Source organism: Daphnia carinata, chromosome 3, assembly GCF_022539665.2.
Source record: "Daphnia carinata strain CSIRO-1 chromosome 3, CSIRO_AGI_Dcar_HiC_V3, whole genome shotgun sequence".
Taxonomy (NCBI): Eukaryota; Metazoa; Arthropoda; class Branchiopoda; order Diplostraca; family Daphniidae; genus Daphnia; species Daphnia carinata.
In genome coordinates, this window is record NC_081333.1 from 10,052,183 (window position 1) to 10,078,848 (window position 26,666).

At 41.6% G+C, this 26,666-nt stretch overlaps 2 protein-coding genes across 4 annotated transcripts; both read right to left on the minus strand.

Moving 5' to 3' along the window:
* Positions 1-1,866: 1,866 nt before the first annotated feature.
* On the minus strand, positions 1,867-14,182 carry LOC130685217 (5'-3' exoribonuclease 2 homolog). 2 transcript variants are annotated; one of them, XM_057508470.2, is made up of 20 exons: positions 13,949-14,182; positions 13,742-13,872; positions 13,567-13,678; positions 13,332-13,505; positions 12,949-13,270; positions 12,563-12,876; positions 12,380-12,498; positions 12,100-12,313; positions 11,763-12,038; positions 11,595-11,702; positions 11,440-11,529; positions 11,191-11,347; positions 10,937-11,126; positions 10,804-10,860; positions 10,658-10,729; positions 10,460-10,588; positions 10,235-10,377; positions 3,670-3,832; positions 2,427-2,544; positions 1,867-2,109 (listed from the first exon to the last, which is right to left on the minus strand). In XM_057508470.2, the coding sequence occupies exons 1-20, from the start codon at positions 14,021-14,023 to the stop codon at positions 2,044-2,046; spliced, it is 3,030 nt and encodes a 1,009-aa protein (XP_057364453.1). In that variant the 5' UTR covers positions 14,024-14,182; the 3' UTR covers positions 1,867-2,043. The 2 variants fall into 2 exon arrangements, with proteins under 2 accessions (XP_057364453.1, XP_057364451.1); XM_057508468.2 differs by having other exon boundaries at positions 2,427-2,568.
* A 1,372-nt stretch (positions 14,183-15,554) lies between these two features.
* LOC130685406 (steroid hormone receptor ERR1-like) lies at positions 15,555-24,889 on the minus strand. Of its 2 annotated transcripts, XM_057508699.2 has the most exons (10): positions 24,241-24,889; positions 21,140-21,295; positions 20,105-20,392; positions 19,059-19,262; positions 18,158-18,287; positions 17,566-17,838; positions 17,286-17,465; positions 16,938-17,128; positions 16,655-16,827; positions 15,555-16,585 (listed from the first exon to the last, which is right to left on the minus strand). In XM_057508699.2, exons 1-10 carry the CDS (start codon positions 24,262-24,264, stop codon positions 16,420-16,422), a joined length of 1,785 nt encoding a protein of 594 aa, XP_057364682.1. In that variant the 5' UTR covers positions 24,265-24,889; the 3' UTR covers positions 15,555-16,419. The 2 variants fall into 2 exon arrangements, with proteins under 2 accessions (XP_057364682.1, XP_057364683.1); XM_057508700.2 differs by lacking the exon at positions 20,105-20,392 and having other exon boundaries at positions 24,241-24,888.
* Positions 24,890-26,666: the final 1,777 nt, after the last annotated feature.

A 26,666-nucleotide genomic window follows, 5' to 3' on the forward strand; every position in this document is an offset into this window, starting at 1 on the left:
GTCGTTCAGCACGCTCGCTTATCATCGTTATTGTACCCATTGGGAGGCGAACGGGATTGGGGAGCGCGTGCGTTCACAGTTGACAAGACACAGTTAACGAACACTAGACATCCGCGCGTGCGGATTTCGCCTCTACCTATTTTTTTTTCTGCTTTTTATTATTTTATTTATTATCTATTTACAACACAAATTTTGTTTTTTCTCGTCAGATTCTTCAGACGAAACAACGATGAGCCATTATTATTTTTAAACTATTTTGATATAAGCTGAAACCTTTTTATTTCGATAGCTTTAACGCTACGCTTGATTTCGAGGACGCCATTAGTCGACTCTTGACTCGGCAGTAGGGCGGTGACGTAATTGGAAACTGGATGATTGTCGGTATCTGCATTTCAACAGAAAATAGTTGCGCAGTGTCATCTACGACGCGTGTCTTTCGATAATAGGCCTAAAATTGAAGAGGATGAAAAATGTCAATGTGTGGAAGGCAAAGATCCGACGCCATGATAGTCTTTCGTTTTTACAGGGCCTATATAGACTAAGGGGGTGTGTGGCAAGATGTCATCTTATCTTATTGAATCTTCTGTACGCTGGCCACGGCGATTCTTTGAAAATGAAGAAGATTCGGGGGGTAAAAGAAAAAAAGAAGTGCGTCAGCAAGCCTGATATCTCTTCTGGCGGAGGAGGAGGAGGGGGACGTATGTGGCTTCCCACGTTTGGTCACTGCACAAACAGATGCGACCATTCGATAAAAACTTTCTTTACGTTTCAAGAGGTGAAGGGAGACTCTTTCTTTTTTTTTTCATTTCATTCGTATTCTTTTTCTTTTTCAAATGGCGATGGATGAAAAAGTTTTCCTGGAATTCCCGCGGCACCGAAAAATCGTGCAGCTAATCATCTCGGTTCTCATGGACTTCCAAGTCACCCTCTTCTCTCCCCATCACAACAAATTCTATTTTCTTTGGCGGATGGACTGCGAAATCTATTTTTCTACAAGACTGGACACTAGATAAACTCTTCACCCTCGCTGCAGAAAGAAGGGGACGAAAAAATATATATATATATATCTTATATACGTTCCGTGTATACACACACATCCCGTTTAGTACACACTCACATACAGTAAATATATATATATATTGTACAGGGTGGGAGATCGTTCTCCAATGATTATATCCGCTGCCATGGTTTCTTTCAACAGTCAGCCATCCGACGGCCTATAACTTGACGCTATGCGTCCCTTCTTGTTCCATCAAATGTTTAATTACGCTGTACGTCTACATATAGGGCCGCCCCGCTGCGAGATGGTCGGGGGGGATGGGGATTTTGCCGCTGCCCTACAATGTTTACTTGGTGGAAAAAATTGCTAGACAACTAGCATATCCTTCTGCGTATAACCATCGATATTGATGTGTATACTTTGTATTGACGTAATCACAAAAGGGAGCAAAAAAAAAAGGTGGCTTTTTTTTTTAAATCAATTTTTCAAACTTGCCTTTATGTTGTTTCCGTTCTTCTGAGAGCTCCGTCCCTACTCTACATTGAAACTTCTTTTTTTCAAGTTAAGCGGCACAATATCAAATCGACGATTCAGTCGAGCGAATCGGAGATCTTTCCGTGATTCAACGCGTTTCACAGTCTATACAGTACATAGTCGTGATAGATATCGCACTTGAATTGAGTGCGTAGCGAAAAAAGGAAAAAAATATTCAAGTAATGTCGTTATTTTTATTCGAATTAATCCAAACAGCCATCAGGACTTTCGCTGTTGACACGGGACTATTGTTGACGCAAGACACGGCAACAGCTCGGAAAACACGGGGGGGGGGGGGAATGGATAATTCAATCAACATTAATCCGATCAACGACGAGTATGAAAATTAAGTGTATGTTATTACGCAGAATTTAAACATTACATCGAATTTAAATTTTTGTCACTGTCATTGCGTTAAGTCATTTCTCTTTGTTTTTTTTTTGTATTCTTTTTTTTTTTATTCAATGAAATTCAAACGACGCGATGAAGTTAGCTTTAACCTTTACTTTTTAAAATCTTTTCCCCTGATAACCGGAAGTGTAGTAACCGTATCCAGCTGATGACGGAGCGTTCCCCTGTTCGGTGCATTACACACACAAAAGAAAACATAAAAAGATCATGATTAGAAAGAGTTGGACAGAAGTGACTCTCGAGACATGGAGGGAAAATTATGACAATCTGCGCTTATACTGTCACTCACCCATTCGCAAACAAAGTGGGAGTTCACGAGGTTTGATAATAACGTTTAAAAGAGAGAAAGAAAAAGTGAAACACGTACGTGACATTATTTCTAGTACGTGTGATGGAGTCGACAAGCACTATCTACCGTTCGTCGTGTTGTAAACAAGAGGAAGACGAGACAAAGAAAAGTAAAACAAAAATTAACATTTACCCGAGGACCAGGAGGTCGCTGTGGAGGTCCCTGCTGAAAGCCGCCGCGCGGACGAGGAGCGTAATGATTACTGATGCCTCCGCCGCGGATGTTACTCGTTGCAGGTGGACCACTGAATCTAGCGACGGAAACGGAAGGAAATCTTGCAAATTACGAAATAATGGAAAAAACGTAATCGGAAATGTTCTACAAAAAAGAAAATTCGAAAATAGTAGTGGAGGCTTTCACGCGTGTCTTTGATTACGTTTGAGATAGCAAATAGCCAAAGAAAAGTATTTTTTTTTTCTAGTGTAAAGGGTGAACGGAAGGGGGGGGGAAAGAAGGACACGTTTGATGAAAAATACAGAACTTCCCGGATCGGATGCGGGTTCGTCAACGCATCAGTTCCCAAGCGTCCGCTCGATCGATTTTGTCAAAAATCTTTAAACTAAAACTTCCCATTTCAATTAAGCTTTTATAATTGGTCATTGCCCGACGCTAATTTTTTATTCCAGAGAAACGCACACATCGCCAGTCACAGAAAAGGAAAAACGCTAAAACAAATTCGGGTGACAAACGACGGCATTTTTTTTCCATCGATTAAAAAAACAAAACTAGAACGTGACTTATCACAGCAGCGTTTCCTCCCCCGCTGCGCAACGTGTCGCCCATCTTTTTTTTTACCCCCTTTTTTGGCTTTTATGTTTTCTCTTTTGACTCCCCCATCAAATCATTTTGTCTATCTTTCTCTGCTACTACCTTAGACGCACTGTAAATGTCGCTGTCAAACTGTGGGAAGTTTTTGTGTCGGTACCCTGTCTCAATCGTCCCCCCCCCCCCGCAAGCCCATTAGCTCAGTGATTATTGTATACAACACACAATCATAAAAGGGAGGCGCGGTTTGAATTAATTGAAAGATGCAGAAAATCACGTTCATTACAACGAGGGGACAACAGAAACCTTTGTCATTCCTCAATCTTTTTTTTTTTTAAACCCTCCACCGACTGGAATGATGATGACGGGCGCATCGACACGTGCACACAACCATCTCGTATGTAGTATTAAAAAAAACACACACGGACATCAAAAATAAAAGTACTACTGAATTACAGCAACTTCTAATCTTTTGACAAGATTTTCCGCCGGGGGCTTCTCTTTTTACAAACAAGATTAAAAGTGAGCACATCTCGGCTCTCCCTCCTCTTTGCGATGCGAGATGCGAGACAATCGAAAATATATTGGACAAAGGATGACAATGGCCTACCTGTTTGGTTGATCGTAGCCGTATCCGCCGCGTCCGTGATGCTGCTGTTGTCTATGGTAGTCGTTTGGAGGAGGATAGCTTGCGCCTCCTCCACCGGCACCCCAACCCGATCGACCTTGATCGTTTGATCGATTCCAATCATCGTGTCCACCTCGACCTCGCCCTGAATAATCGAAATGAAAAAGAGTAAAAAATGAGGAATAAAGAATTCGTCAGACGAGCCGATGTCGCGAGTTCGTACGGCTTAAGCCGTTTCCAATGAACTAATCATTGGCTCACGTATCCATCGTCGAAAACAGACACCGCCACGGATTGAGATCACCCAAAACGGGTCACTTTTTTACAGATTGGAAAAGAACGGACGAGAAATGAAAATGACGCTCTCGTTTTCAGGAGGAAAAAAAGGGGCCGTCCTTATATCGAATCAAATTGCGAAAGGAATTTGTCGATTGACTTCAATAAATGAGGAAGAAGAGCCCCCGTGGAACAAAACAAATAAAGAAAAAAAAAGCATTAGTAGAGCAGAGTGGATCCTATGCGTAATACGGATGTGACCCGATGTAACAGTCACGGAGCTGACGACGCAAACGCGATTTCAAGAGGGAACTAGAAGCAAAAAACTGAGAGGAAAAAAAAGAGGAAAAGGATGAAGGCCAAGTTAAGAGGCAAACCTCTTGAACAAAAGAAAGAATAAAAATTTAACTGAAGAAAACAAAAACGGAATATAAATAAAAAACATAAAAAACTGACACTTCAATATTGGTCAATTAACACACACTTCAAGACATTCCTGTTAAGAAGCAAACAATTATTATTATTTTCTAATTTGAATGCAGCGGGACCACGAGATGAACAAGTTCGTCCCGGTCACGGAGGATAACCCAAAATGGGAGATTGTAAGAATAAAAAAAGAAGCTAGGACGCTAGAAAAAAGGTGAAGAGAACAGTGATCATCCGATTGAGAGCCGATAGAGTATTTAACAATTCTTTCACTCTCTCTCGTTCGTTTTTTTTTTATTTCTCTCCCTTTCTTTCTTATAATGCTGTTGTTAAGCGGCTGACAGGCACGCGTGGAATGTGACGACAAATAGGTAAAGAAGAGGTTAGAGCCACACGAAGAAGAGGAAGATATACAAATAGAATCAACAAAAGAGCCACACGAGAATATCTCCCCTCTGTTCTCTCACCCCATCGTTTTTACGTCCACCACTCGGGCCGAAAACGGAAGGGAAAAAAAATCTTAAGAAAACGAAGAAGAAGCAAGTCCTATTATGCTAACGATTCAACAGTAAAGAACAGCTGTTGAAAAAAAGATATTTCACTGCGGTTCAGCTGACCGATACTTCTTTTTCCCTCTATTTTTTTTTATGCTGTGGTATCAAGACATTATTCGATGAATATAAAGCAATAGAGGAATGATGAAAAGGGTCACCTTAAAAAAATATACAACAAACGCGTCCCTGGACGGACGGCGTAAAGGAGGGGCGAAGAGTGCGGGATAAATAACAACACACACACAGCAAAGGTGGAAATAGGAAAAGAAAAGGTTCCTCGTCAACACAACAAGCGAACAAGAGGGCACGATCGAATGGAAGGAAGAAGAGAGAGAGAGAGAGACAGCGTTTACTCAGGTGACTTGCGCTACTACTCGTAGCAAAGCAGCAGCTCTAGCAGTGGAATTCGCTACTGGGCGGGGTACACACACTGGCCAGGGCATTCCTTAAAAAAAAAAAAAAAAAAAAACATCTCCGGTCGACTGACCCATTGTTAGCCATCAAAACTAGCCCTTCCTCTCGAAGGGCCCCCACTCAATTCTCTCCAGACGTGAGAGACAACACACTCAAGACATACAAAAGAAATGAAAAGTCTTCAATAACCAACCAACATATTTGGAGATCCGAAGGTAACAGCATATATACCACTCTCACACACACACACACGTATTCAAATTTATTTTTCGCTATTGACGATGACCTCATACATTCCCCCACAGTAGCCAACCCCTGCGTTTTTTTTTGCTTTCCCACCCTCATTACCACACACTTTTTGGGGCCCCACTCGTGAACGCAATTCCCCCACATTCGAACTCCCCCCTTTTTTACATAATGTAAAATTCCTTTATATGAAATAGTGCAGTGGGCTAGATTCTCATTCGAAACCAGTCAAACGATCATTCCTGCACACACTCGATGGCGATACATATCGAATCACTACAACTGCAAGTTATTAGACTGCGAAAATCTATCACAGTCGACATGTTTCACGATTTCTCTCATCGATCCCCGGTTTTTGTTTTCCCGCAGTTCCCAGACGAAAATATTTCCCAGGATTTTTTCATGGGCTCAGTCTTTTCACGCATCATTCGAATATTCGCTCCCATCGTCAACGTAAACATGAATTTTCTATTATTTTTTTTCCTACCAAACATTCAAAGACAGGTCATCCCTTTCCATATCCTCAAAAAAAAATCCCATTGAGTGAAATGGATGGGTGAGAATAAAAGAAAACCTCGCCCTCTTTACATCTTTCATGTTTTTGTCAAGACCTCGTGAGCAAAGATAAGAGTGGTTGAGTAAACAAATTGGCAATGTTGAAGAGAGAAGAAAAAAAAACGGCACTCGAACCGTCCTTCAGAGAGAGAGCAGTGCATAACACAAGGGTGCGTACACACAACCCATCACCTGACACCTTTCTCTTCTTTTGCTTGTGCATTGGTGCACCCCTCCCGACCAATAGGTTTTTTTACTAACAAGAAGGTGGACTTAACTGTACTACAAAAAAAAAAAAATTGTCAGTGTGTGTGTGTGTGTGTGTGCCAACAAGAGGAACTGTGGTAATTGTCAGTTCTCAGCACACACCCATGTACCTACGCAGGTTCTGGCGCAAAAGCAACTTCAGGTTACAGGTTCATCGAGTGACCTCCACAGTCGGATAATACAGTTAGCTCAAAGACACTTCTAACAGTTGCAACCAAACAATTCCCGAGAACTGTGTGTGGACAACGAAAAGGAGGGGAAAATAATATTCAATATTTCTCGTTATTCTATTCTTTCTCTCACATCCTCGAGTAGAGAGGCCACTGTACGACGACGTCTTTTGTCCATTCCGACACATCAGAAGGATACGTAGGAAGATTTAAATGGTCATGGCATCAAGAAAAACTTTATAGTACAATATATTCTTATCCCATTGCTATGCTTAAACATAAGATATCCTCCCTTGTCATAAACGCATACAGAGAAAGACTGAAAGGGGGGTTCCGGCCCTGAATAATTCGTCTCCGTCATCACAACTGTTCGTCCTTATATTTTTTTTCCTTTCCCTACACACGAACAGTAAACTTGTCAGTTTGCGCGCCCTTTTATACATTTACAAGTATACGATCCGAATGACGTCTAAAAAAAAAAAAAAAAACCGCCAACGCATAAGTTTAAGACCGTTCGCGCAGCTGGGACGCAGTATGGACGTGACAAGTTCCGTGACAACTGGAGTGGTGTATGTACAGAGCGACTCATTCAGCAATCATCATCGAAAAAGAGCGAGAATATGGCCTCTAACGCGATGACAAGTCACTCGACATCACCCAAAAAAATACGAGAAAAATAAACAGATAAATAAAAAATGCGTCGACACTTTACTTTAGAAACTACTTCAAACACGCGGCCCAACTTCAAACAACGGTGACGACGAACGCTGTCGTATTTTTTCACCGTAAAAAAAAACGGAATAAAATAAATGCAATTGTGTTCGCCCTAACACGAAAAAAAAAAAACGGGCGGAATTCGTAAAAATGATGAAGGCAAGGGATAAGGAAGAAAGCAGAACAAGTTTGTGACAGCTACGCGAAATAATACAACAAGCCTATCATTAATCAAGTCAACACTTAGCAGCGTGAAGAACGAACTACAATAACTAACTGGCATACAACAAATTTTCTTCAAAACTAGTTGTGGCAAAATAATCTCTTGGCGTTGAAAATTAAAATCGCCGTAATCGAATAAAGGCTTCAATTAGTGATGTGTCTCTCACGAAACACTATCAAGCTGATTGGTGGATTGGTGTTCGTGAACAAGATGGTGATTGATAAAACTACATTCGAGGACTGTCAATGGAACAGATAATACCGAGTGCGTTTTAAGGATTGAAAAAGAGACAATCGATGAATGATTAAAAAGCCGAGATAGTCAAGAAGAAGCTGAGAGAATATCTCGGCAAATGAGACGACTGGCTGATAGAGAAAAAAAAAATCAAAATGAACGAAACTCGCCCTTTCTATCGCTTCGTCTAGTTGGCGGGTAACGAAAAATAAAAAAAGGATCGACGTCACATATAAAAAAGAAGAAGGAAGGCACGAGTGGATCTTGGAGTGGCGAGTGCTTTCGACAAACGATGTGCGCGACGTGCTCCCGTTGCCCGGGTAACGTGCGGGAGACGCAGAGGGGACGGGAAGAGAGAAAGGCCACCTGAATTACTCCTTTCTCAAGAGGGCTTGGCTCTTCTGGGGGTCTTGTGTGCGTGTGAGCGCGCTCCTCGAGAAAAAGAAAAAAAAGAGGGTAGTAGCAGCAGCAGCAGCAGCAGTTTCGTCGTCATATATATACCAGCCTCCATCTCCTAGAAGAGGAGCTGCTCGTCGTTGGCTTCAAGAAGCGAAACGTGACGCTTTCTTTAGTTCCCTCAACCGTACACAATTGCTGCTGCTGCTGCTACTCCTCCCGAGTCTGTCTGTCTGCCTCTGTCTTTTTTAGAGACACGCACACACAGAAATGCTCCACACAAAAAAGAAAATCTTATCGGTCGCCTTTGTTGGGAGCAGTGTACATAACCGGTTCCTCTTTTCTTTGGCCTTACGCCTTGTTCCGTGTTGACACATACGAATGCAACCAACAGTCCAAAGAGCCTTGAAAAATGAAACTTTGATTTCCTTCTCCAATTCCTCTCGAGCAGGTAGTACAATTTATCCACGTGAATTATCATTTAAAAAACGATTTTTTAAAATCAGCTTTTCATCACTACATGTCGGAAACAGCATTGCGGTCGTGCTGTTCACGATTTGAAATGAAACGTCAGAAACGTCTGCGTATATGTTTAAAAAACCGCAAACTGATTTGATAAACCCGCGTATTTTAGAACCCGATTGCTCGTCGTTCATGTATAAGTGACGTGGTGGTGGTAACTTGGCAAACGACACAACAATCAGTGCCAATCATGCCCGTTTTCAAAAGCGACGGCCACCACGCACGCTAAATGGGGCGTTGCGCATCATAATAGAGCAGCGCATCCTCGCCGCCTCTACACAACGGCGGAGGAAAAAAATAGAAGGGGAGGTGGTAAAGGGAGTCGCGTGCACAATAGACAAATTATCTCTCTCCCTCCAACCCAAATGGATAGCCGATTGACTTGGGTGACAAAAAAACAACCAACACAAAAACATCGATTTCATTTTTTTTTCACCCTTTCTACATACGGGAAGGAAAAAAAGAAATAGCCAACTAGACCAAAAACTGCACAAGTTTCTCAAACTACGAATTGAATATTATTTTAAAAAAAGGGATGTTGAAGATGAACGTGCTTGATAGCCCCAACATTCACAAATCGAGATTGTTCTCTATTTGGACTATCTAACTTGCTGCGTCATGCCCATTTCTCTTAGCCACAACATCAAACAGTTAGTCCACACGCAGCAGTAAAAGTCCCTACCCAACTATCGTCACATCCCTTATAAAAACAACATTCCCTTCACGTTTGTTCCTTCTCTTAGGCGCTATTCTTTCGTTTGAAATATCTCAGTTATAGAACGTAGAGAAAAAACCCCACTGTCCTAGTCGAACGCTCTTTGATGAGTGTTCTATGGGAATGGCCCGATCCGTGATTTGTCAGATCTGAAAGAAAAACAACCGGCCCACATTCCAAGGTGATTCTTCGATTCTTGTCCACCTTTTCTCAACGCCATGAATAGACCCTCTCGATTGACGACATTTCGAAAAAGGAAAAAGAAAAGAGTTTGAAAAAAGAAAAAAAAAGGTTGGACGAAGATGTGTTATGACTTGTGACGGGTTAAAAGGGAGGGTTGACAGTTATCTTCCGTTCATCGAGTTTGAATAGAATCACGGTACGGTTTTTTAAAAACCCAATGAACACGAGTTTAACCAAAAACATGAAGGGCTCGACAAAAGAATGGGGGAAAAAAATCAGCACATCTCAAACTGCGATGACCTTAAGTGGGCATACTTTAGTAGGTAGCTCTGCCTTCCCTTTTCATACCTTAACTCGTGAAAAGGTTGGGAAAAGTAAAACATAACAAAAATTCTTTGGGTTGTATGGGACCTACAGCAAACACCAATTGAAGGGGTGATGCACGCCCATGTAGTTAGCCACAATTCCCTGGAAATTCGCCCTTCCCCTTCCTCCAACGAACCTCACAATCCTTCGCAGATATTCCGGCAACCTACATGTCAACTACGCTGTACCTACGGGCCAATTTCGATGTCCACACGATGATTTGACAATTGTTCTTAACCAGGGGATTTAGAAAAAAGGTGAAAAACGAAAAAATTTTTTATTTTACCTCCACGATGGTCTCCGCGTGACATCTGGTGTTGATCCGGAGAATCAAAATACGCTGCCGCTGAAGCCATAGGTCCTCCCATTGGACGAGGTCCTCTTGGTGGAAATGGTGAAGGAGTATAGGGTCTTGGTCGACTGTGATGTCTGATCCAATAAGATAAATTTTAAAAATCAGAAAACCTCCCTTTTTTAGACTCTCAAAGGAGAGGTCAATGTGAAAACTTACCCTAACATTCGATGGCCAGCCGTATGGAGACTTCCTCTTTGAGTTGAGCGTGACATACCAACTTGCGGTCTCCAAGGTCCATTACTTGATTCATCAAAATCTTGCGGTTTCAGCGATGGAGCAGGAGCTCTATTACGGAAATTAGGAATTTATTTAGAACTAGTTTTTTTTTTTCGAAAATTTCTCATTGCTACTCACTTGGCACCAGCTAGGCGACACGCAAGGTATTTGTAGTCACTATCGTCTGGCATAGGATCGCGGTAATCTAAGCTATTTTCAAGAGTCAAGAATACCTGTTAGTAATTTCAACACAAGAACACGTAAAAAGGAAGAATGAAATTTACCAAACAACATGGCAATCATAAATGGGCTCCAATCCTCGTACTGGAGATTCAAGAGCTCTACGAAAAAAAAAAAAAAAAAATTAAAGAATTAGTTAAATGCTGTTTTTTTTTTTTAAACTCAACAACAGCTTACTCTCCAGCACCAACACATTTATCGGAAACAAGAACTGTGCCCGAAATGCCACCGAAATACGACGGCTCCATCTGATACATTTGCAACTCTTCTCCGGAAGAAGTCTCGCTAGCAAGACCTCGCAAAAAATCGTAGCCTTTGTGATGTTTTCCTACGAAGAATTGGTTCTCCCCAAGGCAATTCCTCCGCTCTTTTAAGCGAATCAAAGAGTTATGAAAAAACCACATAAAAAAACGTTCTTTTATACGACTTACTTTCGTCTTCCGTCAACTCATCAAAAAGAGATTTCACAGCTTTCTTAAGCCGTTTTTCATCAACGAACGGAAGAAGAGCTACACCTTGCCAGGCAAACTTCTTTCCATTTAAATCGATTTTGAAGTCTTCCGGATAAAAATCGATGATTGGCGATTCCTGGAAAGGGAAACGAACAAAACAGAATGATGAGAGGGGGTAATGCGACGAAAATATTTGTTTTATAAACCAAAATTGATAAAGAGACTTACGGGGTCCACCATCAGTTCTGCCCAAGGCCGAGGAACATGCGAACGACTAGCAGCAGGGAAGACACCCATCAGTTGTTCTAGTGGACGAAACTATAACAATTTCTTATTAGTAAATTTCCGAAAAGTACGATTCAAAAACATGATCCCTATCCTACAGGTTTTGTTCCTTTTTTGAAAACTGTTTTCACTGACAATATGTCCTGAAAGTCAGATGCAAATGGTGCATAATGGTACGGAAAGTACCACTTCCACGATGGTACACCCTAAAGAGGAGAAATTATATGTCAAGACATTCTCTTGTTTGCTTGAAAGATTTGAATTACTTGATAGTAGTACTGGAGTACCCAGCAGAGGCCTCTTACGTACTCCAGAGCCACTTTTGAACGGAATTCTTCATCAGTCGGCGACACAGCAAACTTGCTCTCGTAGTATCGCTCTTTGAAACCATCTTCCCATAGACGTACTTCGTCATGGCTAAAATCGTCTTCGTCGTCATCCTCCCTTTTGCGTTTGACTCCACCTCCTTGGCCGTTAGCAAAATTAGAGGCACCTGTTTTTTGGACAATTTCCACCTTTTCTACGACTTCGACTTCTTCCGTCTGTAACGATTTGAAATTAAGATTTGCAAAGTTTAAAAACTAGAGATTATCATGTAGCTACCGATGAACGCAACATTGCTCTCAGCTCGATGGCAGCTTGTGTGTTTTGCACTTGATTTCGGCGACCTTGTTGAATTTCTTGGTGTGCGTTGGTGATGCTGGGGTTGTTGAATTCTCTGCCAACCGGACGGGGAGCAAACTGGCCCTGAGGTAAAAATGCTGGACGACTTCCCCCACCCCCACCAAATCTCCTGTTTTTGTTTCTCATACGCTGTCTGTAAAATGAATGTTCACAAATTAAGAATACTTTTTTTCGCCTATGTTAGCTTTATATGCCATACCTAAATGAAAGTTCATCCTGTTGCCGCTTTTTGAATATTTCATCTTCAGCGCGGCCAAGTTGTGCGAGGATAATTTGAACCCGCTCCAAATTTACAAAACCACTATCCGTTACCCATCCCTGTGATACAAATAAGCAAATTCATCTCTTAAGCGAAGCAAAGTGGCTTTGAACATGAACTTACCTTGGTCTTGTACACGCAATCCTTGTACAGGTTAACCAGCCGATCAATAGCCCCTTCGCGGATCTCTAATGATGGGAGATGAGGTAAAAAGTCATTGCCGACGAAGAAACACATAAAGACCCAATCGTCAATGGCTCGCTCTAGGTCGTACTCAAACGGCAAGTTAGGCATGCTCAGCTCCCTTTCCAGATATTCGCGAAGGACGTAGAGCCGAACAAAAATGTAATTCTGTTCGGCCGCTATGTTTGGACCTATTTCATCGTGTTCTCCAGATTTTTCGCGCTCAGCCCCTTGGCAATCAGTCAGGTCGTGTCCTTGATGAAATCAAGTTTTAAACAATTTTACTTGAGAATTCAACGGATGAAAACTAATAAGGAAAAAAATACCTAATTGGTTACAGATTTCACAAGGTCTAGGTTTGTTTGGCTTGAATTCTTCCCGAATGATTGTGAAACTAGCTTCATGTGTCGCTAGACCCAACATGATAAGGTCGGCATCGGCCCCACATAACACATGCCTCGTATTTGGATCATGGCTGGGTTGTGCTCTCTGTCTTCTGATATAGTCCATGATTTTGTGCTCCCCTTCCCCAGGTACGTTTGCGTCTGAGAGAATGACCCCAATATTTTTCCATCCTGGGTCATTGCGTAGCCTATCGTGAACGTAATAGTGGAGGCACGCTGACAGTCGATGCATGAACGGTGTGCCCTATAAAGCCCATTAAACTAGTAAACGTCAGATAATTAATACCAAATAAATCGAATTTTACCGGTGTAATACAATTGCTGTCAAAATGCTCCCCTTTGTCTTTTTCTGAAGGAACGTATGCACCTCTTGCCTGAAGACTTTCGCGAACGTTGGCTATAGTTAGAACTTTCTCTGCAATTTCTTTGGATGCCCTGAATCGGCGGGAACGCTGTTGGTTCATCTTAGCTCGGGGTGCCTAAGCAAAAAAAAACGGATCGAACCATCACACTTTCAGTTGTTTGAAAAGGCAGACTTACAACTCCGTCAATGGCCATGTATAGCAACTTTCTTGGCCGAACAATGGAGAACATTCTGTCGATGCAATCAAAAATGGCAACCATCATCTCATCCTCATTTTTTGGAGCTGGTCTGGAGGTAATAGGTGAATAAATTGAACAAACCAATATGCTTACAGAAAACCACTGAATTAACCTGTCTTCAGGATGGGTGCAAGGATGGATAATGCCATTCATGTCAAGGTAGAGATTATCAAATTCCACACCATTCGGGTTTGGCTTTGAAGAATCAATTGGTAATCGTGTTCCATCTTGCGTTGTTCTTACCTATCAAGATCGACAGTTGTACAGGCTATTAATATGCGTTGGTATGTATTGTTACAAAACAGCGAACGATGTTTACCTTGTCTTCGATGCAATCGCAAATAACAGAAGGATATTTCTGAGTCAGCCATCTAAAAAAAGCTGGAACTCCCATACTGGCTAAATGCTATAGTATAGGGTATCGCGTCCAACAAGAGGAGTCGCAGCAAGTTACAACTGTCAACCAAATAGTTCAACTAGGTTAAAACAAAACCGCGTCAACCCTACGTTTAACTCCTAGCACGTTGTAAGGCTATTCTTTCCTTACTTAGTTTCCGGACTGAAGCAGACGCTATGCAAACGACTACGGGCTGTACATTAAGCCTATTCTAACCACGGGTTCGAAGCTCCAAAATTTCCAAAATCGAAATTCGAAACTCGAAAGAAAACATTGTTTTTTTTGTGTGTCTACAACTGCAAGGCTAATGAATTTACTATCTTCGTAAACAACAGTATCTTGGCAACGTCTATTTTTGAATTGTCAAGTAACCGTTTCCTCATCGATATATCATCATACCGCCATCGAAAGAAGACAACAGCGGAAAACTAGATGACAAAAATAGAGGCTGTTGTTCTTCTTTAGTGGGAAAAAAACTATAAATAAACTACCCAATCTAGGTTCGTAACACGTTTCATATTGCTCACGTGTATGCCAGTTCCAGGAACAAGATTGCTGCGGGGTTCGACATCGTCTAGCATGCCAACATAGTTGGCGAACTTGACAGAAAGGACGAGTGCATTTGAAACGGAAATCCATGAAACCACACACGCAATTTTAATGAGCAACCCTTTCTGGTTAGGAAAATGTCTCCCGTCGTTGGTTGTATCGTCCCATCTCACGACAATCTTTTGCTCAAGGGGGCTTAGATGTCGCGCAGAAGCCGGTATTGATTTATCGACAGAGCCATCTTTGCTGATCACGCAGACACACAATTGGCCACTACGATTTGCCTTAGGCATATCGTTTATGCTGGGAGAAAACGAAGACAACAAAACGGAACAGCCATGACGTTGAAAGTACATCGGCGAGACGCCCATCTTTATCGTGAGACAGCACGACAGCCACCTAGTGCCTGCTCAGCCAGCATGTATTTTGTCGTCTTTGAATTGTTTTTGTAAAATATTTGTCATCATATTGCAGGTACTCCATGTACATCGTAAAATAGTAGCATATTTTGTGATGGCTTAATGTTGTCTGGAACAAAAAGTAGTGGCTATAAAAGCGACTCGAGTACTTTGAGGAAACTTTACTGGAAGTCAACGGACAGGAAACGACTAGCTACTGGCCACCTATTTGCGATTTTCTCGGCGGGTTCCCTCTACTTTTGGCGGCAAGGTTGTCAGTTTCCTGGAGCCATTACCATCCAATCCAAGCGGGTTGGATGATTTTCCGAGTAAACGGCGACCTCTACATTATGAAAAAAAAAAAACGGGCAGACCGCCCACCCCAAATGAAATTCACGATTCCCTCAGGCTTCAGCAGTTTTCTGTAAGGAAAATAACAAATGACGAGGCTGTGAAACACAAATAATTCTCAATTCATCCACACAACATCAATTTTTTTTTTAAATCCAAATAAAAACAAGAAGAAACACAAACAAATAGTCAAAACGACAGGGAGAGAGAAGACGGACGGCGCCTTATTTTTTTCCTTATTTCCTTGAATATTTCACATTTTTATTATGATGAGATGAAGGTGAGAAAAAAAAATGAAAGTTTAAAGCACGCGCAACGATTTCGACTACGACAGTATTTAAATAAAACCCACACACACACACACATACACTCACACAACTGCATAAATGTGGTATAAAATAAATAGACGCATTATAAAGAGAGTCGAAAAGGGTGATTTTTGAAACAACCAAGATACACGAGTGTAAAAAATAGAAAAAGGGGAAATCAGTCAGATCAGTCACTGTTGCATAGCCCGTGGTAATAACTTCATTATTGTATAGCGCCAACAATTTCAGGTGGTGGGGGGATATATGGGTGGTGTCATGATGATTGGTTTCAGTATTTGTCGATGCAAGGGAGATGCTGGGTTGATTTTTTTATTATTATTTTTTTTTTCTATTATTATTTGTTGCAGATTAAACAACGTTTGTTTACCATCACATGTAATTATTATTAATAATTTTTTTTTTTACTTTTTTTTGAGAACGCGCCGCAGAGCTCAAAGGTATTTACACACAGACATGAAGTGAGAGACCGGCACGAAGCAAGTGCATCTGTGCGTGCAACACTCATGAAGATATTGCTCCCCAAAACAGCAACAACAGGGGGGAAGGGGTAACAACATTTGTGTGTATGTGTGTGTATATGTCTTGCTGTAAACATGCGAAAGTGTATATATAAACTATACATTTTTTTTTTGTCTTTTCTATCCTTTTTCGTTTAGAAAAAAGGATAACACCATGATTATGTAGAGGGAAGTTATCGTGGGTGTTTTTTTTTCATTTCCCTCTTTCTTATGCTTTCGACTTGTTTTGGACCTCCGACAAAATCCGTTCATCTCAAGGGTGATTCCAACATTTCCAAAAAGAGTTTGTTCATTGGAACTCGTGCGTCACGCCGGACAAGTGCCCAGAATCGTCGCAACAAGCTATCAACTTGCCGTATGCACGGCATGCAAAGCAGCAAATGCTGCATTTGCTGGTTGGCTCCATTTCCTTGTCTGCAAAAATGCCAATGCCAAACATCAATTACGTATGCTAAATCAAAACAAATTTCGTAAGTTCAATACCGTAAAGCAGTCGAACAATCGGCTAGGGCAGCTAGGACGGTTTCCCTCAACTTCTTCACGTGTGTCATGCTCTCCACTCGAACGTCACAGTTGACCAGCACTAGAGCCTTCAAGAGGTAATACTCTTCACGGGTCACGGATAACTGTTCTAGTCTCTGGGCTATTTGCACGCACTGCGTGAAATGAAAAGCAAAAATATATATTATATACATTATTTTTTTCATTCTTTTTCTTTTAAGGGTGCGTGCGTTGGGAAAAGAGATTTCATGCGATGGAAACTAACCTGGAAAAAGAGCTCTTCCATGCCGCATTCGCGTGCTTCCTTTTCGTTCATGCTAAAGTCAGCCGACCATTGCAATTTCGGATTGGTACTGTTCATCGGGATGGAGCGGAAGGCCAGCGACAGGCTCAGTACTTCCGGCCAGCTCGTCTGCAACAGCCTCATCTGATCGTTGAGAGGCATTTCCAGGAATCCTGTCCGTGTTTTATCAGAGAAGACAATTTTCCATTAGAAAAAAAAAAAAAAAAACGAAATTGGATTCAGAAGGCTGCAAGTATTCTGGACACGTCAATCGCTAGGCAAGCCCCCCCCCCCCCCCCCCAAGGAAAAAAAATATTGAATATATTTCACCTGGAATTTGTTTAGCCCAGCCAATGGCAGCAACCAATTCTCTGTCGTACAATTCGCTCAACGTACAAAGGATCCGCAAGGAAGGTTCCATACTGGAAGCCTCGCCTTCGGGCCATATCATGTCGATCGTCGTCAACATTTCGGGCTCACACTGTCCCAACGTACTCAGAATTTTATTATCTGGAATTGCATTAAATGAAGAGAAGAAGAAAAAAAAACGCGAGGGGCATCGTGAATACAACTTGTTCACGGAACATTGATCGCAATATCGACTTTATACCTTCGAGCGATACTTTCTTGACGGGGTGGGGATTGACGTTGTTGGTATCGGTCGATCCGGCATGCGTTCCAGAATTGGCCGAAGTTGGGGTTGTTGTGTACGGCGTCACGCGCCGGTACTTTTGCCTTCCACCGCGAACGCGATCCAGCCTGACGCCCTCCTTCAGCATGCCCATCCGGATGCATTTCTGGAAACGGCAGGCCTGGCAGGCCTTCCTCCGGCGTTTATTGATCTCGCAATCGTTCGAGGCCGGGCACGTGTATTCGATGTTCCCTGCAAACGAGGACCCCCCCCAAAAAAAACTCATCATGAGATTTTTCCTATTTCTTTTTTAATTTCTTCATCGAAAATCGAACTGTACAAACTTATTCTATTTGCTCGCTTCGAATACATAAAACAGAGCGGATAGTCTCCGGCAACAATCGAAGCTCATCTCACGCAGCTTTTGTTTGCTGTATTTAAAGCTAACGAAGACGAGTAAAAGCTACTCGGATGAAAATAAAAGATGATCCTCTTCGGCTCGTAATCAGAGCTTTAACGAGGGAGTGATGGACACACGAAAAAAGTGAAGACTAGAATGAGGTAATATTACCTTGGATGGTTCGTTTGAAAAAGGCTTTACACGCCTCGCACGAGGCTACTCCGTAGTGGAAACCCGACGCCACATCGCCGCATACGAGGCACAGCCGTTTAGGAGCGTCTTCGTCTTTAAAATTATCGTTCTGCGTTTGTGAAATCAAATATGTTATTTAGACAAGTCGGGAACCATTAGGAAGAAAACAACGAAGACGAGAGAGATGCTTAAAAATAAACAATAGGTCCTAGCGATCGGCAAAACATCCCCACCCACCCCCCGAAAGTAGTGTGTTATGATCATCCAGCTGCCAGTTCCTGGTTCTCATCCAACTATTTTTATTATTACTGCATTTTCATTTTTTTTTCTAGAACACCCAACTATACAGAAGAAAACAGAAAACAAAGTGCAAAAAAATAAAACCCCAATGTACACGTAACTGTGAATACTGAGATTGCCCAACTCATGGAGGAGGGAAGAGAGAACGCTGCTGTTGCCACAAGCGGGACAATGCCAATTAGCGATTGTCACCGGTCCAAAGATGCACCCTCCCTCATATTCAAATGCACCCCGCTAACAAGCACATGAAGTGTGAAAGGTCATTGGTTTAACGTGACGAAAATGAAGACATCACCTAATATTAGAGAAGGAATTTCGCCTCAATAGGGACAAGCAAATAAACTACATCGTTCACATTATGCCATCTAAAAATAGGAAGAAGACGGGCAGGCGAGCGCATGGAAACAGCTCAAAACACCATTTTTCTATCCCCACCTTCCCCAATAGATAGGGAAGGCTCCAACTTTGGATCTCAGTTGTTTTTTGTTTTGTTTTTTTAAAAGATGCCATTTCAGAAAAGAATATGGGGCCAAGTAAAACAGAAAATAAACAAAACAGAAAGTTATTCACATATAAATACCTGAGCTGTTCGGTGGCGATTGGGGAACTCATCGGCAACTGGTGCCGTTGTGGAAGAACATTGGACGTACTGTTTACCATCCAAATCGGCACCATCTTCTGGCTCTGGACTCGAATAGGAACGGGAGATCGAACGGCACAGTCCATTCGACAAGGGCGATATGTCGGTTGAAATGTCAGTCTCTTCGGCTGCTAAATTTGGTTCCTAAAACCACCAAACAACAACAACAACAACAATTACGTCTCTTGTTTTTGTTTTTACAAAACAAGTAAACACTTTCTTGTCAAAAATGTGTAAATTGGCCCACACAAAACAACGCAACATTTCTCTCGAGTGTTTTCTTTCAACCAATGACCATTTAACAGTCCACCCTGAAAAAAAAAACTCCCCATTGTTCTTCGTTAGCGTGAACCCATTATTCACGCTGCAACTTGCCAAGAGCCCCTACACCCAAGATGGCGTTCGCGTTTCCGGATCGATGATCTAACGTAACAACAAACAGACATGCCGTGTTTGTATTCGTACGGATACTACTACTTCTTGGAAGGTATAAAAACAAAAAACAAAAACAAAAAAACAAACCTGTTGACAATTGAATGATTAACTGTAAATGGATTTTAATTGATCACGTAACCGACTACCCCCCCCCCTTTCCCCTTAAAAAAAAACTACATTTAGCCGGAGACATGTGCTCGTCACGATGACGATTGACTCATTCTATTCTCAAGAAAAAAAAAGTTTGATTTTCCCAAAGTCATCTGTCTTGATATTTCGTGAGTAGACATCCACGTGTCTTGGCGATGGCCCAATAAGGAATTTGTTACGTGCAATGGAGGACAACATCAGTCTAGAGGCAGAAAATACGCACGAGAAAAAAAAAAAAAAAAAAGAGATCCCAACTTCTCTACTCGTCGGACATCGATCCGTGCTCACAACCGTCCCTCTCCACTCCACCACCCAAGAAATGGCAGACGACATGTAATTTTTTTTTGTTTGTTTTTGTTTCTTTTCAACCCCAGAAAAAGGAATCGATCCTAGAGTCTAACCTGGATGCGGTGGATGGACCGTGCGGCCAAATTGTTGGGTGCCGAAGCGGCGCCTCGATTGGTCGTCGACGAGCAGATGAAATGTTGCTGCTGCTTGCCGGTAATGGAGGAACGGCGGTGATCGGACGGAGGAGGAGGAGGACTGTCCAGGAGCTCGTCGGGACTGGAGAGGGAACGGGCGATCGATGGCGACGTCGTCGACTGATAGGATCCGTTACGATTGGCAGTCAAGGCCGATGCGATGCCCAATCCTCCGCTGGCTGCCTCATCTTCTTGGCTTAATTCCAGCTGCGTAGTTCATCGCAATACAAAATGACATTTAACTCTTGTATTCACAAGTTTGTTTTTTGTTTGTTTTGTTTTTTTGTTTGTTTTTTTCAAGAGAGAAAAAGAGAAAGGATAAAACAAAAAGGGAGGAATCCATATATCGGGTGATAAGCCTGTTGTGGGTAGTCACGCTAGGCAACGATACAGGGAGAACATTAACACAAGAAGACGTGAGCGAGGAGGCGTCACTTTCCGATTCAAATGAGGCCAACGAACACTGACTTTTTCTAAGGCCTTTCTCTACAATGTTTTGTTTTTTGTTTTTCTCCTCCGGCTATTTTCAGTTGCTTGGTCACGAGAATATACGGCATTTTGTTTTCGGCGGAAAATAAAATAGAAGAAAACCCAAAGATCTTCTGTTAAATTTTAGAAAAATTCCATCTAAAGAGAAGAGCGGAATAACTTTCTCAGCTGTCGGATTAAAAATAAACCGAGGCCCTTACAAACATCAGAGAAAACAAATCCGGGGATTCTTGAGCGCTTTGCTAGTAAGTGTCCCCTACTCCCCCGTCTATATAACCTACCACACACACACATACACACACAAGTTTTACTATTGGATTAAACAAGAAAGGCGCACGAGTTTTCTTTTTTATTCCAAACACTAAAAATCGCGAGCTGAAAAAAGATTCCCGATTTTTCTTTTTTTTTTTTCATTGTGCGCGTTAACAAGACAAATGAGGGCAATGAACAATGGATATAAATTACCTCCAGTTGTAGTCCAGTAGTGGTGGGTGAGTAGAGCGAGCTATCGGCCGGCGAACAGTCGTCCATTCCGCACATGTGGTGGTGGTGATGGAGGTCCGACTCCTCCTTCTTGACTTCCGAGCGGAGCAAAAGTGGCTCCGTCGTTGTCATCATGGCCTACGTAACACAAGAACAAGATATCAAGTCATTACGAGATTCCGTAGTTAACACGCACACAAAAGAAGAAGAAAAAGAAAACACATATTCGGCAACACTAATCAAAACCGTGTGCTGCTTTGTTCGTCTTTTTTTTCCTCCTCAATCAACAGCACCTAACGACGAGGAACAAAACCAATCGAAAACACACACACACACTCCTGATGAATCGCTTACTGTTCTCACCAGTCTGAGCAAATGGTTTTTCTTCGAATCTTAGGGCCCCACCAACGATTTGCTCGCGTCGACGACACAGACGATCAATAATCGCCGCCCTTGAATACCGACGACTCATTCCTCCCCTCTTCAACCCCCCCCCCTCCTTTCACTATTTCCCTTATCCCCATAGAGTCAGTATACATCTAACGTCGGTCGTACCCGACGACCTAGAGACCTAAAAAAAAAAAAAAGAGATGGGGGGGGGAGGTGGAAATAAAGTCAGGTGCCAGCACATTGTACGGGATCGACGCGTCGTTGCATCATATCTACGGTAAGAGAAACGTTGAATGAGCGACACTCAGTCAGCACATTTTTCAGGCTCTCGTTTCGTAATGGAGTAAGCAGAATTTCAATAAACATTTCTGCTTAAAAAAGGGAAATTGCTCGATTATTTTGGGTAGTCTAAAAATATTTGAGCAAAGAGGGGAACCCATGACTTGGTTGCATCAGCACAGAAGACCTACTCCGATCCATCATCGTGATAGTGGAAACAGGAATAGATAAGCTGCCCTAGGCCGTCAAATAATTCATTCAACCTGAATTCATTTACATTTAAGTAGGTAAACTATTTTCTATGGTAGCAAGAGCTCTTATAATCTAACGCACGTGGCATGACTCGGCATCTATTTTTCGTGAAAAAAAAAGAAGAACGAAAGCCAAAAAAAATATATATTTTTGTAGTTCACGAACCTCATCTGTCTTCGCAATCGGATAACTTTTTTTTCCTGTTCCAGTGCCTTCGTTTTAGAAATGCAGATGCCTTTCGGAGATATTTCTGACATGGAATGACAATTTCATATATATATATATATATATACTCCAAATTTGAACGCGTTTGATCATCCACGCCAGAAAAAAAACAAAACAAGAGAAATGTCTAAACGTGATGAGGACTAGTTCGTCAGGTACGCGGTTGGCAACACAAAAAAAAGATGACAGGGAAAACAAAAAATCAGATCAACAAAATCACGAGACTAGCAAGTCAAGTAAACAACGTTTTTTTTAAGTGTGTTCATTTTTAATTTGGCAAGTCATCATCTTGGCAGATGATGAGAATTTGTACGCTCATTGTGCCACCAACAACGCGTATAGATAATCAAAATGGCGCTAGCGTATACCTATCGTGCCACAAAAATCTGTCGGAGAAATGTTTTGCACCAACAATTCGACTAAAAGAATCTAGATAGGACGTTGGGGCACGTACACACCACGTTGGGTTCATTTGGTAGTGATAGCATTTCGTAAACAAAAAAAAATGATGGGTGGGAAAGAAGTTTGGCAACGCACAAAACATCACGTCAACGGGCTGTAATATCACGGAAAGGCAGGGAACAGACATGCAAATATAACAACCATGTCTCTTAGGCAATAGATATTTTTTTTTTCGCTAAAATTCCCCATTGTTTTGTTGGGACTGCAACACAGACACTGCTACATTATAAGATGGATTGCAAAATATTTCGCCGTCTCGAATGTATCAACCGAAAATAAACGGCAGACCATTCTCGTCTCGTCTCAAAGATTAAATTAACCTTTGCATAGCGCACCCAACTATTTCGCTATGGCTTCTGGCTAGTCGACAATAGGATTACCTGTCGATTTTGAACGCACGGCGGCTATTTATTACATTATCCGGTTGGTGATCACAATTTCTATTCATCGCTAGATGACAGATGTTACCACTACTACTCGACATTTTCACTTTTTGCAAATCTAGCGGAGCGTTCACTATCAACATTAAGGGAGCGGAACAGGCTCCCGTAACCTTGATTTTCTTGTTGTTGTTTTTTCCTATTAAAGATGACTTCCTCACCGCAACTGCTCGAGGCGAAACGAAGAGCTACACCGACATTTGTTTTCAAGAACTCGGCCGGCTTTATTGTTAAGCTACCAAACAAAATAAGGAAGATAGGTATAGCCTGCGGGATTGAAACCAAAAGGCACGACGGACTTTTGGTCTAGTCGTTTTCTCTCTCTTTTTTTTTTTATTTGCTAGCGAAAAACGCATCACACACCTTACCTGTTGACCTCGTAAAATATATTATCAGACGGTTATTCAAAAGATTTAAAAACAAAAAGAACTGTATGGGGATCTACGCTATCTTTTGTTACACCATTATCACGTTACTTTACGTTTGGATCTATTCAATTTACGCTGACAATGTCGAAAAACAACCCGTAGTCAAACAGACAAAAAAAAAGGGTAACATTAGACTTATCAAATTTAATGACACGAGTGAAAACTAGACGTCATTGTTCACGTTTTCTAACTTTTGTTAGTGAAGACTTTATCTGTTTCAAGAAGAAAACTTTGTCCTTTTTCTAAAAGGAAGGAGGAAATAAAAAACAAAACGAAACAAATCAATAATCGGAGAGAACGAGGGGGGCATGATAGATACTGAACACGTGACTAGTCCTGGCAGAAAACTGTATCAGGTTCAAGTTCACGGTAGTAATCGATGGCCATTTCTAGAGTGGAAACAGCGAGGGATAAATTCTTAAGGACGGTAAATTGTCTAACGTAATATCTTCGCGGCCATCTTTTTCACACAACAGACAAAGAGCACCAAGTTACCCACTACCTTCACCCCGAAAAATTCTTATCTGATTCAAGAGCTAAAGGGTCGGGTTCCCTTTTTTTAAGCCTCGTCATAAAAGTCGAAAAGGTACCGATTGTTGTTACTTACCAAAGCTTCTGCCCAGCTTTCCATTTCTCGTCGGAAGCTTCTCGCTATCTCTAGTTGCTTCAGAAAACACGAAACGTTGAAATTGTTTTTATTGTTTCGTCGTCTCCTTAATCTTATCAATGTCGGTCCAAAGCGCACACAACAACACTTCACTCATTCAATTTTCAAATAGGTTCTTTACTCCTTTTTGTTTGTGTTTAATGTGATTGTTTTCAAGTTGGCAACAGGTTGTTATGTCAAAATAATGGCAACTTCAATTTTCTGGACAGCACTCAAAGCCAGCCATTTAGTTGTCAGTTTCTACTCACCACGCAATTAGTCAAACAATGTTGGTAAAATCACGTATTAGGTATTATGTTGTTGATGAATATTCAATTCAGCGATCTAGTAAATTTTTGTTTCTTTATTGGCTGCTGCTGCTACGACACAAGAAAAACTCGATAGGCACTTTACAAGTTTGTTTTACGTGTTAATTTCTAAAAATTGCTAATGACAACACTTTTGGTATCGAGTTTGTTTAGTACACTGTGATTTCATTTGAATTTTTAGCTTAATATTAAACAAAAACGATCACTTTCAACTGACTCTTTTGTTTTCTTGTGACCAAGTCTGGCCTGAGCTTGGGGGGCCACTGTCGCTCTCGAACACACTCTCGAACTGCGGAGCCGGGTGATCCAAGCTTCCCCTTCCCTCTAGTGCAAGTGCTGCCACCAAACGGGGCATGCGCTACCAGACAAGATATTTACATTTTTGGTGCCACTCTTTTTTTTTTTAATCCCTATTTTCAGGAACATTCTTTTTTGTTGTTGCCAGCATCTTGGATTTTACGTTTAATTCGAGTCTAATGAAAAAGAAAACACCAGTCAAACTGAATTCTGTGTACTTTCAGCACGGCGCTTGACGTGTTTCGTTTCCCACAAATTCGCAAGATGTTCTTTTGTTTCGGTCGGTGGCTCCTGCCTCGGGCCTTCTTCTCTTTCATCTTTCTTTCATCCATTTCGTTTGTTATTATTCTCTATTTTTATTCCGCATTTTCTTTCATTTCCCCTGTCCTTCGTTCTGTGTTAAAAAAGTGTAAAACCACATCCGTGTCCATGCCAATGTTTTTTAGTTCCTTTTTTAAAAGATAGTTTTATAATTCTTTCCCAGTTGTTGTGTTCGTAAATAACGTAGAAAAAGAAACGAAGATTGCCTCCAAAGAACCCCAGTAACTTCGCGCGTTTTCGTCTACAATTCCAAATCCCTGTCTGACGTGTTTTCTTTCTTTTATTTCTTGCCATTTTTGCCTTCGGCGTCTACTTCATCATCACTTTTGCTTTTTTATTTTCACCTTTTTTATTCACTCTCCCTTTCTGGTTGCACTTGGCAACAAACATGGCGGCAATCATATGGGAAACACACACAAAAATACAAGTTTCTTTGAGATGTTGCCATGGACTTCCATACACGGAGCCATACGTTTAGGAACGAATACGAGATAGACCGACATTTTTTCTCTAGACTGCATCGAAACATGTTTTATTCTCTGTACAATAGAGAGATGCATTTTCTACAAGGGGATACAGACACACAAAAATGGATCTCGTAATCGTAGTAGGGTATAATAAAGCTGTTTTCGCTAGGATTATAAATACTCAGTACACACACTGGCTGTTTGGTGATTTTGGCGGTGGCGCTGCTGTTCTTGGCCTTGAACTTGAACAGTGGAAGGCAAAGAAGAAGGCGGTGGGAAATACGCTTGTAAAAGAAAGAAAAAACCCTGCGGGCGTAGTGTCTGGGTTGGATAATGGGCCAGCAGTACGTTTTCTTTAGAACAGATACATATTTTTTATTGTCTTTCCCTTTTTTCCCAGCCGATGGGAAATGGCCGACATCTTTTTCTCTTGTTGGCTGTGTGGTTTTGGAATAGACAAACGTAAAAAATAAAAAACTACCGATAGTTTTGTTTTCACAGATTGCCACCAGAGTTCTCTTTTGTTTTCCGGCAGTGGAATTCCCCTATTTTTGTTTACCGGCATATTGTTATTATTCACGATAGAACAAAACAAAAAACTTTCCATCTAGCATACGAAAAAACATTTCTGCTGCAAAAGTGGGCGGTAGAATGCTAATCAGTCTCGGGCAGGTTTCCCTTCGTTTCGTATGCCAAACATTCAAGTGCCGCTCCCGAAACATGCTGTGTTTTTTTTTAAGAGACTTGCGATGCATTTAGAATCCTCAAGTTACTGTTCGTTGAGAAACATAGGCATTTTAAGACAGTTCGTCGGGTTCAATTTGAAAGTATTGGCTGTAACAGAACGATTTTAATTTGTGTCTTCTTGTGTACTCGATTACCTGCTTTGAAAGCTTCAACGTTGGCTATTCATGTGTTGAACCCCGCAGGGAAGCTACATAATAATTCCCGATAGAGGCGCTTACGTCGCTTT